At 58.7% G+C, this 16684-nt stretch overlaps 1 protein-coding gene across 1 annotated transcript; it reads right to left on the reverse strand.

The window, feature by feature from the left end:
- Nucleotides 1-756: 756 nt before the first annotated feature.
- LOC140680367 (sacsin-like) lies at nt 757-16465 on the reverse strand. The gene is given in 8 exon segments (XM_072917065.1): nt 757-11080; nt 11569-11657; nt 11912-12227; nt 12230-13243; nt 13628-13774; nt 14031-14133; nt 14314-14401; nt 16347-16465. Coding segments are annotated over 8 exon segments (11835 nt in total). The 5' UTR covers nt 16370-16465; the 3' UTR covers nt 757-1025.
- Nucleotides 16466-16684: the final 219 nt, after the last annotated feature.

The raw sequence follows: 16684 nt of genomic DNA on the forward strand, positions 1-16684 counted from the left end.
AAATCTTGGACCTATCCCCAGAAGAGTGTCACCTCCTTCCTTGCCGGTGGGATCAGCAATATCCTTGGACCCACGAAGGCACGCTCTAAAGCCCTGCTGGGTTCAGCAGAGAGTGCCTCTCGCTGCTCTATCGCCCCGTGGAGAGCTAGCCAGGGCTGGCAAGAGATCTGCTCTTACGAAGTGGGGACAGGACATGGCAGTTTGGTGCCCAACATGGGACCAGAAAGACATTCTGACCCCACGGCAGAAGAATCCTGAGCTCCTTGGACTTTATCTTCACTGGCTGTCAAGCTACGTCCGGTGGGAGTAGGCTCCGTTTTAGGAGCAGCGCTCCCGGGGGACAGGTCTGGCAATTCCTGCACGCAGCGCAGGAATCGGACTTCCATCGGCATTCCACCGCCCGAGTGGAATAAAGCTGAGTCTGGGAAGAAGGGAGGGTAGGGGGAGGTGGTTTTAGGATTATTCTTATTTCTCATTTTCCTACTCTGTTTAATTGGTTCTAAAAGAAATTCATTTCCCCAAGGTGAGTCTGTTCTCACTGTGGCAGTAATTGGTGAGTGATCTCCCTGACCCGTGGGATTTTTATCACGTTTTCTTCTCCTTTTCAGTCAACGAGGGGACGTAATGGAGTGGCTCGGTGAGCCCCTGGCTAGCCAAAATTGACCAAACACAGTTCTCCAAACTCCCTCATCACCCCCTCCACCTTCTCCACACCTATTGCCCATGACTTCTTCATGTCCCTGACTCCACTGTCAGTGAAAGGTCTTCCAGCATTGCAGCATTTATTTTGCACTTTATTTACTGCACACTCAAGACACGCCAATGGCACAGGCAACTCTGTGATGTCTAGTGGTCTGGGCCCTGCTCTGCCACCAAAACTCCCCTGCCAGGGCTGGACAGTCTGGAATGGCCTGTGGCAGGTTTGTGGCAAGTCCACGGCGAGTCCACAGCAGGTCCATGGTGGGTCTCTGATGGGCGCCTGATGGTCCTTTGGCCCAGGTGCCGTGCGCCGTGGTAGGGACCTGTCACTTTCTGCCCACATGGTCCCTCAGTGTTACTAGCACTTTTTGTGCCCGCTTCAGGACCTCCTCCTCATCCACGCTGGGGAAGGCCTCACTGGGGGTCACGGGAAAGGGATGGTAACTCGGGTACTGTGTGGCCTTGCCGTCCGTACCACAGTCACACAGCCACTGCACGTCCAGGACAAGGCCCCTCAGCTCCGGCTCCTCCGCCTCCAGCCTTTGGGCCATACCCAGCAGCCCTCTATGGCCCGCAAAAGCTTCACCACGGCAAAGCACAGCCGCCACCAGTGCCTTCTCCAGGGCCTGGTGCACTTTGAAGAGCACCCAGTTGGGGCAGCAGTGCCGGATGTCATTGCGGGCTGCCTGCAGGTCACTTGTGGCCTGACACAGCCAACGCAGGGCCTCGGGGACGGATGGAGTCAGGGCCATGAGCTCCTGGCTGCTCATCCAGGAGCCACAGCCTCCCTGTCTGTGGTGCTGGGCAGCACTGCCAGGTTTGTATGGGACCCACCCCTTTGGCCCCCTGACACCATGCAGAGGCCTCAAGGTTGGCAGGCTGGGATCCTTCCATGGATCAGCTTCAGCCTCCTCCTGCAGCCTTTTCTCTGGCTCTGGTGCAGCATGCACCAGTGCCACACTGTTCTCCTCCAGAACCAAGGCCACGTCCTGTGGCTCCTGGCAGACCAGCATTTCACGCAGCACGGACAAAGCGCGTGCCTCCAGCTGCCCACCCAGGATGTTATTGATCTCCTGTGCCAGTGTCTCCACGACCCTCAGTTGCTGCCGGTTCAGCACCATGTCTACATGCTGGATGGAGAGGAGCCGCTGAGCACCACCAGACAGGCACGCATGAATAACTTGTGACTGGGAGCTGCCCTCCACCTTTGCCCCGCTGTGCGCCAGCACAGTGCAGATGTCCTTGCAGCACTGCACTTTCACCTGCTCCACTGCAAAGCCACCATCCCCCTCCATTCCCATCATTGCCTTGGGGGTCTGCCAATGCAGCAGGGACTCCAGCCCCAGCCTAAACCACGGGGATACCAGCAGCGTCCGGAGACGCCTCTGCGCAGCGCACTGAGAGCCGTAACGACATGGCTGAGGACTACCCTCCTCCAGCTGCTTCTCTGACACCTCTGAGAGCGCCCGTGGCTGCAGGTGTGCTGGCAGCCTTTGCAGCAGCCACCTGACATTACACCCAGCCACTGGCAGTGCAGCCATGAACACAAAGGTCTTCTCTAGGGCCCGAGCGGTCTCTGAGGGCACACAGTCATTGAAGCACAGTCTGTGGGATGGCTCCAGGCAGTCAGCAGTGCTCAGCAGATACAGCTCAGCCACAGCAGAGCAATCGGGGGGCTCCGGTTCCTCCCGCAGCAGCTGGAAGAAATGCCGTGTGGCCACCAGGACTGTCTTCTTCTGGCTACTGGAAAGGCTTCCAGTGCCATGGCTCTCCTGGTAGATTTGGGCCAGGACACGGCTGTAGTGAGTCAGTGTGGGGACCAGGACGACGCCAAGGTGTTGCAGGAGATCTGCAAAGGCAGCCACGTTGGGGTGAGGCGTGAGGAGGTAGGGGTAAAAGTCAGCCTCGTCTGGGAGGGATGTCACCACCTGCCGTGGCCTGGCCATGTCCCATGACTTGGCCAGCACCATGGGCAGCTCAGCCAGGTGCTCTGCGTCCACCTCCTTCAGATGAGTCTGCAGGAAGCTGTACATGCTCTGGAGCACTCTGGCCCGTGTGCTTACCTGCAGTTGTGTCGAGCAGGCTGCCCTGCACACATGCTCCAGGTTGGCCACCACCAGGGCAGTGGGTATCTCTACAAGGACTTCCATGGCCTTCAGGGACCTCTCCTCAAGTTCAAGGGATTCTGGCAGGATGGTGGCTGATGTCCACAGGAGCTCAGCCACATTTTTGCAGTAGGAAACGCTGCCTTTCAGAGCCACGGCCTTAGTGCAGTCTGCAAAAGGAGGGTGGAGGTTCACCAAGTTTGGGGGGATATCCAGTGGAGGCAGGAATTGGATTGAGGCAATTTTCCTCAGGAAACACACTGACTCAGGAGTTTCCAACAAGACTGCAAGTTGCTTGAGCATCTCCTGCTGTCGCTCCAGCAGTTCTGCAGCATGGCATGTAGCCTGAGTGGCTTCACGCTCTATCTCCTCAGCCAGTGCCACAAAGTCCTCTACAGAGAGGCTGGTGCGGACACCTGCCTTAAGGAAGAAATCCACCATTTCTTTGCAGTTCGAAGGTAGCTTATTAAAGAAAGACTTAGGCACAAAGCGGTTTTGGAGCCGCAGGGTGTGGAAGGAGGGCATGTCATGGTAGAAGTAGGAGGCCAGGCGCAGTGTTCTGTGGGCATCTGGTATAAAGGCCACCTTCTGAAAAGCTGCCACAATAGCGTCCATGCTCTGAGTGGAACAGTTGGGTTGCAGGACAAAGAACAAGCATACAGCTTCCAGGAGGTCTTGCTGTGTGAGCTGGGGCAGCCGGGGAAGTACCACAGTCAGGAAGAGCTCCTGATCATCGGTGAACTCCCACTTCAAACGCTTGGCCAGCCATTCGTGGTGCGGGCTTGGTGTGAGAAGCAGCATGTCTTTGTCCAAGTCGTACAGGGTTTGGGCACTCGAGGGCACTGGCGGGAACTGTCTGCAGAGTAACAGCACCTTGCGGTAGGGAGCCACAGCTACGTAGCCCCCCCCAAACTTCTGGAAGAGAGGCAGATACTGGAGCTGCTCCAGTGCACGTGAATCCAGCTCTCCCTGCTGGACAAACCTTAGCAGGGCTGACACGTCCTGCTCCCCTAAATCCCCCCAGCACAGATCAGCTCTTGTGTCTGCCAGATGAGCCACTACAGCCCTGGGATCTGTAACCTGCAGTGCCCTTGGCTTCAGGCAACAGTAAGCAAATCTCCAGGGCAGCAGGGACTGCTGGAGCACAGGGATGCCCAGTTTGTGCAGCACGTTTTCCACTTCAGAGTGACACTCAAAAAGAACCTTGGAGAGAGACGATAGTGGCAATAGGTGCTTTGAGTCTGTCTTACTCCCCTGAGTAGGCAGCACTGCCATATTCTGGAGATGATTCACGAATGACTCCATGTCCACCTCTGAGGTCCTGGAGGGAACCATCCTGTCAAAGAAGGTCCACAGCTCCTTGAGCCAGTTTTCCCCCTCTCTGGTCCACTCCAGCTGACCCAATGCCTCCTGGATGAGTGGTGTGGCCTCTGGGAGGTCAAGCTCCTTCACAAAGCAAGGTGGGATCCATTCAGGAATACAATTTTGGGCAAAACGGTGGCTGTGCTTGGGGAAGAGGTGGGCAAAGGAGTTCTTGAAGACAGGGTGGTGGATGCTGAAAGCATTCAGAAGACCATCTTCTGTGGCCAGCAAGGGCAGGCCTTCCAGGTCTGCCTTGTCCCCTTCCCTGTGAGTACCTTGGGAGTGCCTGTTCCATCCTGTTAAGTACTGCAGCAGGTAGAAGCAGCTCTCTGGGGTCCTTAGGGGTGTCTCAGCCAGCCTGCAGGGCACAGGCAGAGCCAGGGCCTTGAGGAAGCACCGGAGAGAGGCTGGCCCTAAGACCACAGCATTCACCTGGGCTTCAACGAACTCCTCGCGGATCTGCTGCAGGTGGGTGAATGCTGGAACCAGTTTCATGTTCAGTTGCTGCAGCACTTCCTGGACTTCTGGCTGAGACTTCTCCTTGAGGAAGTATGGCTCTGTTAGCATGTCCGATCCACCTGGAGATGCCCATGTTATTCTCACCGTGTCAGATGACTTCCTGTGGTACACAGGCACCAGGGGCAGGCGTGCATGACTGATGTGCTTGTAGACCTCTCTCACCATGCCCTGGAAGACAGGTAACACTCTTTTTGTAACAGGGAAAAACTGGAGCAAGTGCAAGTCCAGGTGCTGCTGGCAGAGTTGCAGGGACCTGTACTGGAGCTTTTCTGGCTCCAGGGCTTTCCACTGCCTGGTGAGAAAGTAACAGTAGAGTGGAGCCACCAAGCGCCGGAGCAAGAAGTCATTCCAGGTTGCCTCTGTGCCGCCTTTGTCCCAGTGGAGACTGCACCTGGCCGCATCCACAGAGAAGTTAGCATTGATGTGCACAGGCAGCCCAGTGATCAAGGGCAGTGGGAGGGTGCAGAAGGCTCTGCCTGTGACTCGGTTCAGAGGCTCCAGGCGGGCAGCCACAGCCCCATAGGGCAGCCATTTAAGCACCGGAGACTCCTCAGCCCCACCTTGCACCCCAATTTGGGCGACCACCCTCCACAAACTTGTGGTCTTAGCCATGCTATTTTTGACTTTCATGGTATAGGAGAAAGAGGTGGGGCTGTTCCCATCCACAGCTTTGCTTAATCTTGCTTGAAAATCCTGTCTCAACTTTGCATCTTCCTCCGTGACCTTCGTGCTCACCCGCAGCTTCTGCACCAACTCTTTCCCAGCTGGGGGGATCTCAGAGAAGATGATGGTGTTGACATGCCGGAGGAAGAGCACCAAGTCCTCACCTTCCTTAGCCAGTGTTTCTTCCATGTCCTTGAGGTCTTGGTCTCGCACAACCATGTCAGACACCCTGGACTTGGCAGCCTCAGCTGCAGTGCGGAGCGGCAGCCGGAAAAGGACGCCCTGTTTCAGGTTGAAGAAGGATGGTAGGAAGGTGTCATAAATGTCTGGAAAATTTTTCTTGAAGTCAGTGTCAACAGCAAACATGCTACCAGGCTTCGCAGTTGTGGCTGTGGGCATGTAGTAGAGATGGGGATCAGAGACACACAGGGTACTGTCTGCAGTCAGGAAGGCTGGGCAGTCAGTAAAGTGGTAGACAGTGTTGAAGCCAAGGCCATATTTGCCTGTGACATCCTGCCGGCCTTGCTTGCCACCCACCCCCAGACGCTGAATGCCTTCAATGTCATGCTCCTGGAAGGGGCGGTCGTTGTAGATGCAGAGGGCAGGGCCCTGCAGGATGTTCCATTTCTCACTAAAAGTGGCCTTTGCTGGGTGCTGCCGGCGGTCCCACACAAAGTGCACAAGCCCTGCACCAGCATCATCCGCATTCTGGAGCACCTCCTTGACCATATCAGGAGCGGACTCAGAGTACTCCTTCAAGATGTTCTTCAGTCGTGTTGGCAAATCTTCGTGGGCACCAAATGGCTGTGCCCAGAGGCTCAGGTGATCAGTGATGAGTTCACTCCTCTCCAGTGCTCGGTGGCGTATGGTGGCCACCCCACAGCGCAGGGCTGCATCTCGGGACAGCTGTTTATGGCACAGCAGGACATCTCTGTCCAACGGCATCCATGGTGCATCATTGAAGTAGAGCTTGTCCCATGGGTGCAAAATGCCCTCCTCATCAGGCAGAAAGAGTTGCTGGGTGTGGCAGGCATCTGGCTGGGTGCCATCTTCCATCAAGCCACAAGACACCAGCCGCAGGGCCAGATCCAGCTCCGTGGCCGGCAGTGGCTTTCCAGCATGTGTCTTTGCCAGGGTGCAGAGCACTTGGGCATAATCATTCCAGGTGAATGTGTGGCGCAGCCCCACACACTCCCAGAGCTCTCTGTAGGGCTTGTACTGCTCTTGGAGCTGATAAAGGTATGGGGCAGCCTCAAATGACAGTTTCTCAGCCACAGCTGTGACCGGCACAAAGTGGGAGCCCATCAAGATGAAGGGCTCCCCGGAGTCCACTGCAGAAGCTACCTCATCCCGGCTGGAGTGCTGTTCCTGGAGCATCATGTTCAGGTGCTTGTAGCAGCAGTTGGTGCTGTACTGCAGGGTCTCCAAAGGGAGAGTGTTGGAGAAATGTCTGAGTGCCCGCAGCTGCTCAAGGACCTGAGCTGATGATATCTGCCGGTCCAGCCCCAAGAAGGATGCTACCTCCTCGGAGAGGCTGAAGTTTTTCCCCAGCATTTTAGGAGCCAAGATAGGCTTGGTGAGTCCCACTAGTGGGTCATGGAGGTGATGGTAGAGCTGGGCAGCTGGCAGCAGCACAAGCTTGCCATTGCGTAGTACAGCAGGGAGGAAGGGCACAGTTGGGAAAGTGGCCTGCAGGGTGTCGTTTGTTCTCTTCTTCACTGCATCCTGAAGTAACTCGAGGATGCAGGCAGCCCTCTGGCAGCCCTGGGCACCATTCTTGGTCCAGAGAAGCTGCACAGTCTTTGCCCTCTCCAGCAGCTCTGGCAGGGCTACGGTGTTCTTCACCATGCCCAGCCTCTCCAGTTGGCTTAGTCTTTCCAGGAAGGCATGCCCAGTGGGGAAGCGCCCATCCTCAGGGCTGTATAAAGGGGCAGCGCGACCTCTGGGATGCACCAGGTGATAGATGAACTGCAGGTGGCCATGAGGGGTGGCAGAGATGCAGGGCACTGTCTGCGGCACTTTGTCCACATCCTCATGAGACATATCCAGCGCATGGAGCAGCAGCAGGTTCCAGGCAACGTCAGGGAGATTTTCCAAGTTGGGAAGCACAAGCTCACAGAGAAAGCGCTTCCAGTCATAGGTTCCAGCATCCAGCGCCTTCCCGAGGCCCTCCTGCACCTTCCCAGGCAAGGCCACAGCCAAGAGGGGATGGGGCACGGTGATGGCAAAGACTCGCTGCGCCACAGTACCCAGCTTAGGGTGTCTCTCTACAGTCTGGTGCAGGAAGCGGGCGTCCTGCAGTGAGCACCAGGAATGGCCATCAGAAAAGAGCCTTGGGCCACTCCTGGCTGCCACAGCCTGGTAGAAACCAGTCACAGCCTCTGTAAAGGGGTAACGGGCAGTGCTAATGTCTGGCCAGAAGACATGATACTCATAGTTCTTCAACTCACCTGCCTCGTGCATGGCACGGAGATGGTCCAGTGCCCGCAGCCAGGCCGCCGGCACGGCATTGTGGAGCAGCACTCGGTTCCACTTGCCCCGCTCTGCCGTGTCCCACAGCCCTTTGCGATTTGAGAGGATGCTGAAGGCCCCGTGCACGTGGATTGGCAGCCCTGAGATGACCGGCATGGGAAGGTGGCAGAAAACTTGCCCCTTCTCAGCATCCAGACGTGGCACCCACTTGCCATCTTTGGCAGGGGCAAGAAGAAGGGCCACACCAGCCATGGGAAGTGGAGGATGGAGTCCTGCCTGTGTGTTCTGGTGAAACAGTTCCAGCAACTCCCCGTCACCCTGACACACCAAAACCAGGTAGTGCCACACTGTCCTGGATTCCTCCTCACAGGCTGAGAGCTGCTCAATGGCTGCCCAACTTGGGGGATCCCCAGGGGACCCCAAGCCTTGGATCTCCTTTCGCTGCAGCATGGCCAGAGGCATGGTATCCTCTGTAGAAGTGGCCGTGTCTGGCAGCATCTCCAGAGACAGCTCCCTCACGTTCTTCAGGAAGAGCAGCAGGAGCCTGTTAGAGCCAAGGAAAGCAGTGCCAAGGGACTGGATGCGCTCTGCACCAAAGGCCTCAGAGCAAATCTGCGATGTCACAGCTTCCTCTTCAGTGCGAAAAGGCAAGCGGAAAAGGCTCCCTGGAAAGGGTCCTGGCTCAGGCAGGCAGCAACCAAAGATACCGTTGTAGGGCTGGAACTGCTGCTGCTCAGCAAAGACACGGAGGATGCGTGGCCGGCTAGAGAAGTCCAGGCGGATGCCAGGGGAGCCGGCCCTGGGGATGTGCTTGCTCAGATGGGTGCCATTGGGATCAAAGATGAGCAGTGTCTCCCCGCTCAGCACTGCTGGCACATCCGTGACACGGTAGACAGAGCTGAAGCCCAGACCAAAGCGCCCGATCCGGCCTGCCTGGCCCTCCTTTGTGGCAGCCCCAATCCGGGTGATGTTCTGGAAGTCATCCTCTGAGAACAGGGCATTGTTGTAGGCCCAGAGGGCTGGGCCATGGCAGGCAGCCATGCCTGGGTCTAGCAGCCCAGAGGTGGCCGTTCTGTGGCTCCGCAGGTCCAGGAGGAAGCGGCACACAGTAGCGCTGGCATCCTCTGCGTTCTGGACCATCTCCGTGAAGAGATCGCCCTCCTCGCCATACTCCCGGAGGATGTTGCGGAGGCGTAGAGTGATGGGCTCTGAGGGGCCACAGGCTGTGAATGGCTCCGGGCCCAGCACCCGTGTACTGAGACACTCCGTGCCCAGGAACATGGCTGTGCTGGAAGGCACTGCCTCGTGCACCACCTCTGGAACATCCTCCTCTTCCTCCAGCTCCATGTCCAGGTACACGGCAGAGGCAGCTGGGCGGAGGGCAAAGCCCGAGCCCTGCGGGATCCTCACAGGAACTGGCACAGTGCCCTTGCCCTGGTGGCCCCGTCCCTTCAGCCACTCCAGGACTGCTACAACCACCTGCAACTCTGTGGCAGTGCCCGCTCTGCAGCTGCGCCTGTCTATGTCCTGCCCCAGGGAGCGCAGGGCCGACACCGCCCTCTCCTCACTCACCCCGTCAGCCACCCCCCAAGCCCTGAAGAGGCAGCTGTAGGGCAGGAAGTCAGGGGGCACCCGGGGCACCAGCAGCCCCAGCTCCAACTTCTCAGGATAGCCCAGTACAGCATCACGTGGCAGGACAAGCCCACACTCAGTCCACACAACAGCACCATCTGGGGCAGTCCCAAAGGCCTTCAGGTTTTCCTGCATGTGCCACTAGATGGGCTGGAGAGCGGGACCCACCTCATCCATGTCCCCACGCCCCGCCAGTTTTCTCAGCTGCTCCCACACTCTCTCCAGTGGTGGGGTCTGGCTCAGCCCCAGCTTCTTCTCTGCCTCAGGCACAAAGGCATCAGTCAGGGGCATGTCAAGCCCCACCAGGGATTGGTACTGCATGGATCGCAGCTCCTTGGGGGGCAGGAAGGGCTGCCCAGGCTCTCCTCTGCACTTGGAGTGAGGTACCCATGGCAGGGCCTGGAGCTGCCTGAGCTCTGCAGCGCTGAAGCCATCCAGTGCCTTGGGCTGGTTGCAGACTGTGATCAGTGCTTCAGCCCTGTCCAAAGCTGCCGTGCCGCCCTGACTGACTTTTGCTGCAGCTGCCAGGATGTCTGAGGGCAGCAGGCACCCCTGACCGTGCCGCAAGCCCACGGCCCTCAAGGCACGGAGGACAGATGGATTGTGGAAGGCAGCAGGAGGAAAGCGCTCGGGTGCCAGCAGGGCCTGCAAGGTGCTGTCACAGGGGTCGTAGAGGTCTTGTGGGTATGCGAGGCCATCAGGGGTCTCCAGGAAGGCCAGCTTGCTGCAGGCCTGCTGGAGCGGGGGGCTCTGTGCAAAAACAGTGTCTCCGTGCTGCAGTACCCAGAGCAGGAGAGCCTGTGTCTCAGCCACTCTCCCCGCATATGCGCCTTGGGCCACGGCTCTGATGGCCTTCAGCATCACACAGGCTGCACTGATGAGGGGCCTCTGGAGCCCCCCGAGTAGCCGCCGGTCAACTTCATCCCGGCACCGCAACACGGCCTCCGGCAGCACCACATCTTGGGGCAGCTCCAGCTCTGGCTCCAGCACCGGGGTGGCAGCGGCTGGCACCAGCCCCGTGGGTTGTGGGGTGGCCAAGCAGGGCAGTGGCAGAAAGAGGGGCAGAGCAGCCAGAGTGCCCATGTCCTGCTTGCTCAGGGATGGGACGTCTGCCAGATAGAGACGGAGGACGACCACATCTGCATCAGGAAGCGAAGCCATGCGGGAGGCCAGTGCTGCAGGCCCCTGCCTGCCCAGGGCCCGCAGGGCATTGAGGGGGGATGGAGGCAGGACATAGCGGGACAGGGAGCGGTGCCACATGCTTGGTGGCACCACAGGGCAACCCAGAATCTCCAGCACAGAGGCCACAGCAGGTGGCAGGAGCTGGTCCTCCCATACTTGGAAGATAAGACTGGATTCAGGTATCAGTGGAGCCAGACGGACAGTGGGGGCATCCAGTGAGGACAGAGCTATGAGAGGGAGCCCCTCCAGAGGGCCCAGGTCTTCCACGTGGTGGGCCAGAAATTGCCACAGGGCTGGGAACCAGGAGGCTGGGGGCTGGGGGAGCCCTTGGGCTGGGCACCAGGTCACTGGGGTTGAAGACTGGGATGTCCAGGTGAGGGGCAGAGCCAAGCGCAGGGTCTGTACAGTCACGGCTGGATCCAGCAGAACCAGGTTGGGGAAGAGACCTGTGTACGAGAGGCAGAGGCTGGACTAGAAACCTGTGGGACCTGGGACCTGGCAGGGAGGGGGACACAGGATGTGGGAAAAAGAACTGCAGGGGATGGGTGGCCCCCATGGGGGATGTGGGAGGACCTGGGCTCTGGAGGGATGGTGGATACCCTTAGTAGGAGCACAGAGAACCCAAAAACCCCAGATGGGTGGGGATATAAGGAAGAGATGTGGGAGGTAAAAAGGTGTTAGGGGAACCAGTATTGGGGAGCACAGAGATCTTCAGATGAGGAACACAGTGAGACCCAGGACCCGAGGGAGCACAGAGGGGACAGAGCAATGTGGGAAGAACAGCAAGCACATGCATCTCCAGAGCGACAGGGAAGTACAGGGAGATACTGGGGCTGCAGAGGAACCCAAGGTGTACAAGGTTACCTGGGGATGCTGGGATTTAGGGGGGGCAAGCAGGGGACGTAAAAGTGGTCCAGAGACTCCCATCTCTTACCCTCCTTGGCAATGCCCCGCAGGAGGCTGTCCAAGCCTGGCTCCAGGTCTGAGGGCAGGAAGGACCCGGCCAAGCCAGGCAGGAGCTCCCTGTGGGAACAAACAGATGTCCTGGGGGACCAGAAGGGTAATGGGGAGCAGCTTCCTGGGCACCTGCCTCAGCTCCCACTTGGTGACACTAGGTGAGAGAAGGAGGGCAGTGAGGAGCCCAAATATCCAGGGCCAAATATCCAGGTTTGGCCGTGCCTCCCGTCCCCAATTCAAGAGCAAGAGCTGTGACTGCGGGCAACTGGCTGTGCTGCCCACTCTGCAAGGAACAGAGCTGCCGGGGGCCGTGGGCTCACCTGGGGCAGTCGGATGTGTCCACGTAGACAACGGCTGACGCAGTTCCAAAGGCCACGAAGGTTCCGTCGGCGCGAGGCAGGAGGGGGAGGCCCCAGAGCTCAGCGTGGCAGCCATCCCCGGCCACGTAGCGCAGCAGGCAGAGGCGGCCGGCAGCCGGGAGCTCTGCGGCCCCGTGGCGCCGCAGCACCTCCCGCACGTGTCCCGCCGTGGCCTCCCGCAGACCCTTGGGCATCCCCAAAGTCAGCCCCCTCCACACGTGGGGCGGGACCTCGGCCACCGGCTCCCCGGCTGCCACCAGCAAGGCCTGGATCGCTGCCGTGTGGCAGCATCGCCCGCAGCCTCTGGCAGCAGCACAGCCTCGAGGGCCCGCAGCCGCCCCGCCGCCCCGTCTGTGGCCGGCAGCAGGACGGGGGCAGCCGCCAGCTCCTGGCACACACGGCTCACCAGGCTGTGGATCCGGCCGGAGCTCGGCGTGCGCTCGGGCTCTGGCCACAAGCTGTAGGCATCTGCACCGGGCAGCGCCACGGCCATGGCGGCCAGGTGGCTGTAGACCCGGGGCAGGAGCTCGAGCAGCAGAAGAGCATTCCAGTGGGCATCTTCCTCACCCTCCTCACCTTCCTGGGGCCAGCGGAGATGGCGGCGATCATCAGAGAGGGCAAAGGGAGCACTGGCATGGACGGGCAGCCCTGTGGCCGTCTCATCAGTGGCTGGCAGCGGCAGGAAGCAGCAGAGCCGCCCTTGGCAGGCCCCGTGGAGGGGGTGTGCCAGGCTCAGCTCAGGGCTGCACCCCAGCTGTCTGCCCAGAGCCACAACTGGCCCCTCAGTGGCCCTGCCCGTAGCCACCAGCCACTTGCTGCCAGTACCAACCCCATCCCTGTGCAGGGCCACCAGGCACCACGCCAGACTCAGCCCCTCACCCCCCGATGGCACTGGGACAGGGAGAGACTGAGGGGATGCCACAAGTGTTCCCATGAGTGTCTGGACCCCATCAGGGGCCACACGGTGCAGGGCCACGCGGCGGACATGGCGGAGGAAGAGGAGGGCAGGAGGGGCCTCTGTGAGGAAAGTCTGCATGAGGCTGCAGATGCGCTCAGCATTGGAGACCCCTGCAGCAATTTCTGAGGGTTGCCGGCGAAGGGGGAAGCGGAAGAGGGTGCCCTGGGCTGAAGCACCGTGCTGTCCCACAGCTTCCAGCCCAGCCCAGAAGGGCTCAAAAAGGCCAGGAAGGTCCTGGGCTTCAGAGACGTCCCAGCGCTTGCCAGCACCAGGCAGCACCTGGCATTCAGGGTCCAGCACGCCCAAGTATGGGGGGCTCAGCACACCTGGTAGGTCTGGAGACAAGGGAACCGTAAGGCCACAGAGATGACATGGACACCACTGCCTTCCCAGATCATCCCAAGCCATCAATGCCCCAGATGCCCACCCAATGGCCCCACGTTTATCCCCACGGTGCCTCCCATCATCCAAAGCTTAATCCCAACTCAGCAGTCCTCCCTCAGTTTGTCCCCCTAGCCCTGCTCTCCACTGCCAGCCAGCCTCCCTCCAGCCTCCTAGTGCTTCAGGTTTCCAGCTTCAGGTTTCCTCACTTTGGACACGGCCCTCCATTTTGCACACCCCCAGTGCCCCCCAGTTCTCCCCAGCACCTGTAGTTTGGTGCCTGCAGTAAAACCCACATCCCCGGTTCAGTCCCAGCTGGGGCTCCCAGTGCCACTCACCGGTGAGGTGGTAGACAGAGGTGAAGCCCAAGCCGAAGCGCCCCACGCTGTGAGGATCCTGCCGCTTGTGTGACACCCCTGGGCGCTGAATCCCTGTCCAGTCCTGGGGCGACATCACGGCATCGTTGTAGGCCAAGAGAGCTGGGCCTGGTGGTCAGCACCATCCATGGATAAGGGGGGAAGTGGGACATGGAGTGGGAATTGTCATTCACACTCAGTGTTCCCACAAGCTCCAGTCCCACAAAACTCCCCTCAGTAACACTGAGTCCTCCCAGTACCCTCGGTGCTCCCAGCACATGCCAGAACCCCTCACCAGTTCCACTTCCCCCAGTCCCTCCCAGCACCAGGCAGTGCCCCCCGAGAGCTTCATCCCATTTCTCCCGGTGCCCACAGTGCCTCTCACCCTGGGTGCCCTCCAGGCCCCCTCCGGTGATGTTGAATTCCCGCTCATCCGACACAAACACGACCTCCTTAGCGCCAGCGTCATCTGCGTTCTGCACCAGCTCCTGGAATTGGAGATCAGTGCCCGGTCACCTGGGCCCTCCAGGCCCTGAGAAGAGCATCAACCCTCTCTCCCAGCTGGGCACCAAGGCCCTGGGCTGGTGCTGGACAGGGACCAGCCCCACTGCCTGCAGTAACGCTGCCCTGCTGGGCAGGAGATCCCGGATGGGTGATGTGCATCTCACCTTGAGGATCTGCCCTCCGTCCGGGTACTTCTGCAGGATGCTGGACAGGTAGTCAAGGAAGCTGGGTGCCCGCTGGCAGAAGGTCTCCCTGTAAAGCAGAGAGAGGGAGAGAAGGTGTGGGGGCGGCTCTGTAACCAAGATGCCCATGTTCTCCTTGGATCCCACAGGATGTGCCTCTCCTTGGAAAGGGTCAAGGACCCCATCTCCTTCCAGGACCCACTGAAACAACCACCTCCAAGGATGACAACTACACTTCCCCAAACCCCTATCTCTTCCTGGGATGCTCCAATGCACTGGTTTTGCCTGGGATAGAGTTAATTTTCTTCCCAGAAGTGTGTCCAGGGCTACATTCAGGATTTAGCATGAGAACAGTGTTGGCTGCACACAGATGTTTGGGTTGGAGCCCAGTCAAGACTTTTCAGTGTCCCATGCTCTGCCAGCAAGGGGAGAGCATGGCCAGGAGACCCAACCCAAAGTGGCCAGAGGGATATTCCGGACCACAGAACCTCCTGCCCAGTACAGTACTGGGAGGGGGTTGGCCAGGAGCCACTGATCACTGCTGTGGGATGGGTGAGGCATTGGTTAGTGGGGCATGAGCAACTATTGGGCATTACTGGTTTCTCTTGGGTTTTATTCCATTCTCTCTCCTTTTCATTCCTATTAGTAGCAGCAGTGACATCAATCTATTTAGTTTTGTTTCAATCATTAAACTGTTCTTGTGTCGGTTCAGAGACTTTACCTTTTCGTTTTGATTCTGCCCCACTGGGAACAGCAAGTGGCTTTATGGTGTGAGCTGCGGGCAGGGCTTAAACTGTCCTGAGGGTTTGGGTAACCACAGAGTACCGTGAAGGGAAGGGGGAAGGGAAGGGGAAAGGGAAGGGGAAGACTATGCTGGAAGACTTGTCTCATAGCCTGGCCCTCGCCGGAGAAAAGCCTAAGGTGTAATTAGTGACAGTTCCCACTGGATGGCTCCCGAAGCCCAGCGGGGACGGCAATGCTGAGCACAGCCGGCAGCTTCGATTCAGCTCCAGCCGTTCTCTCGTAGCACAGCTCCGTGTTACCAACCACAACACAATGATAACCTAAGCCCAGAGCCAAGGGAGGATGAACATTCCCACGGGGTTGCACGCACCAGGAAGGGTTTTTAGAAAATGCACCTGTGAGTGCACGGGCAGGAACTCCGAGAGCAAACTGTGACCCACAGCTGTTAAATAAATACAAGAGATGCTCACAACAACTTTGTTTTAACACACTCTGCTCAGATCTGTTGTTATCTCAACTCTTTGTGCCCCAGTTGAGAACCAAGAAGGACTGTCGTGGCTGAACCCCAGCCAGTAACTCAGTCCCACACAGCTGCATGCTGCTCTGGAGAGATGGGGGAGAGAATCCAGAAATGGTAAAGAATAGTTAAATAACTGAAACAAGACTAAATATATTGACATTACTGCTGCTACTACTATTAATAGTAATGGGAAGGAGAGAGAACAGAATAAAACCTGAGAGAAACCAGCAGTGCTCAGAAGTCACTCATCACCCACTGACCAATGCCTAGCCTGTTCCCCAGTAGCAATCGGTGGCTCCTGGCCAACCCCCTCCCAGTTTCTGGACTGGGCAGGAGGTTCTGTGGTCCAGAATATCCCTCTGGCCGGTTTGACTTGGGTCTCCTGGCCGTGCTCCCCTTGCTGGCAGAGCACGGGACACTGAAAAGTCTTGACTTGGAGTCAGCTCAGCGGGGCCTGAGCGTGTTACAAACGTTGTTCTCACTTTGAATCCCCAACACAGCACTGGAGCAGCTTCTGGGGAGAAAATTATCTCTCTCCCAGTCAAAACCAAGACATCCAGCAGCCCCCAGTGAAAAACCCTCCCTGTGAGCCCTGACCGCTGCAGTCCCCACCTCCCTCAGTCACCCTTCAGTTGTCCCCAGCACCCCTTGAGCCCCCTGCCCCACCCACGGCCCCTGTGACCCCCAGAACACTCCAGCCATGCCCTGTCTCCCCCCACAAACACCCAGAGGTGCCCCCAGACCCACTCACGCCTTCAGCTGCTTGAGGGCCATGGTGGGCAGTGCGGGGGACCCCTGCCCACTCCTGGAGCAGCTGGAGCAGCTGCTGCTGCCCCGTGCCGCTGCCGCCGCTGGCGCTCGGAGCTCCGCTCCGGCCCTGCTCCGCTGCTGCTCCTGGTCCCGCCTCCCTGACCAAGAGTTTCGATTCCCCGTTGCACACGCTCATTCGGGGAAATGTGCTGGTTTTTTGGGGGTTTTTTTTTGGTTTTTTTCCCCAAAAATAGCGGCGAGGAGCAAGGAGACATGAAAGGCGGCGGGGAGGACCGAGGACCGGGGCAGGAACTTGCCTATATAAAGCGGGGATATGGG

Source organism: Taeniopygia guttata, chromosome 20 (genome assembly GCF_048771995.1).
Source record: "Taeniopygia guttata chromosome 20, bTaeGut7.mat, whole genome shotgun sequence".
NCBI classification, from domain to species: domain Eukaryota; kingdom Metazoa; phylum Chordata; class Aves; order Passeriformes; family Estrildidae; genus Taeniopygia; species Taeniopygia guttata.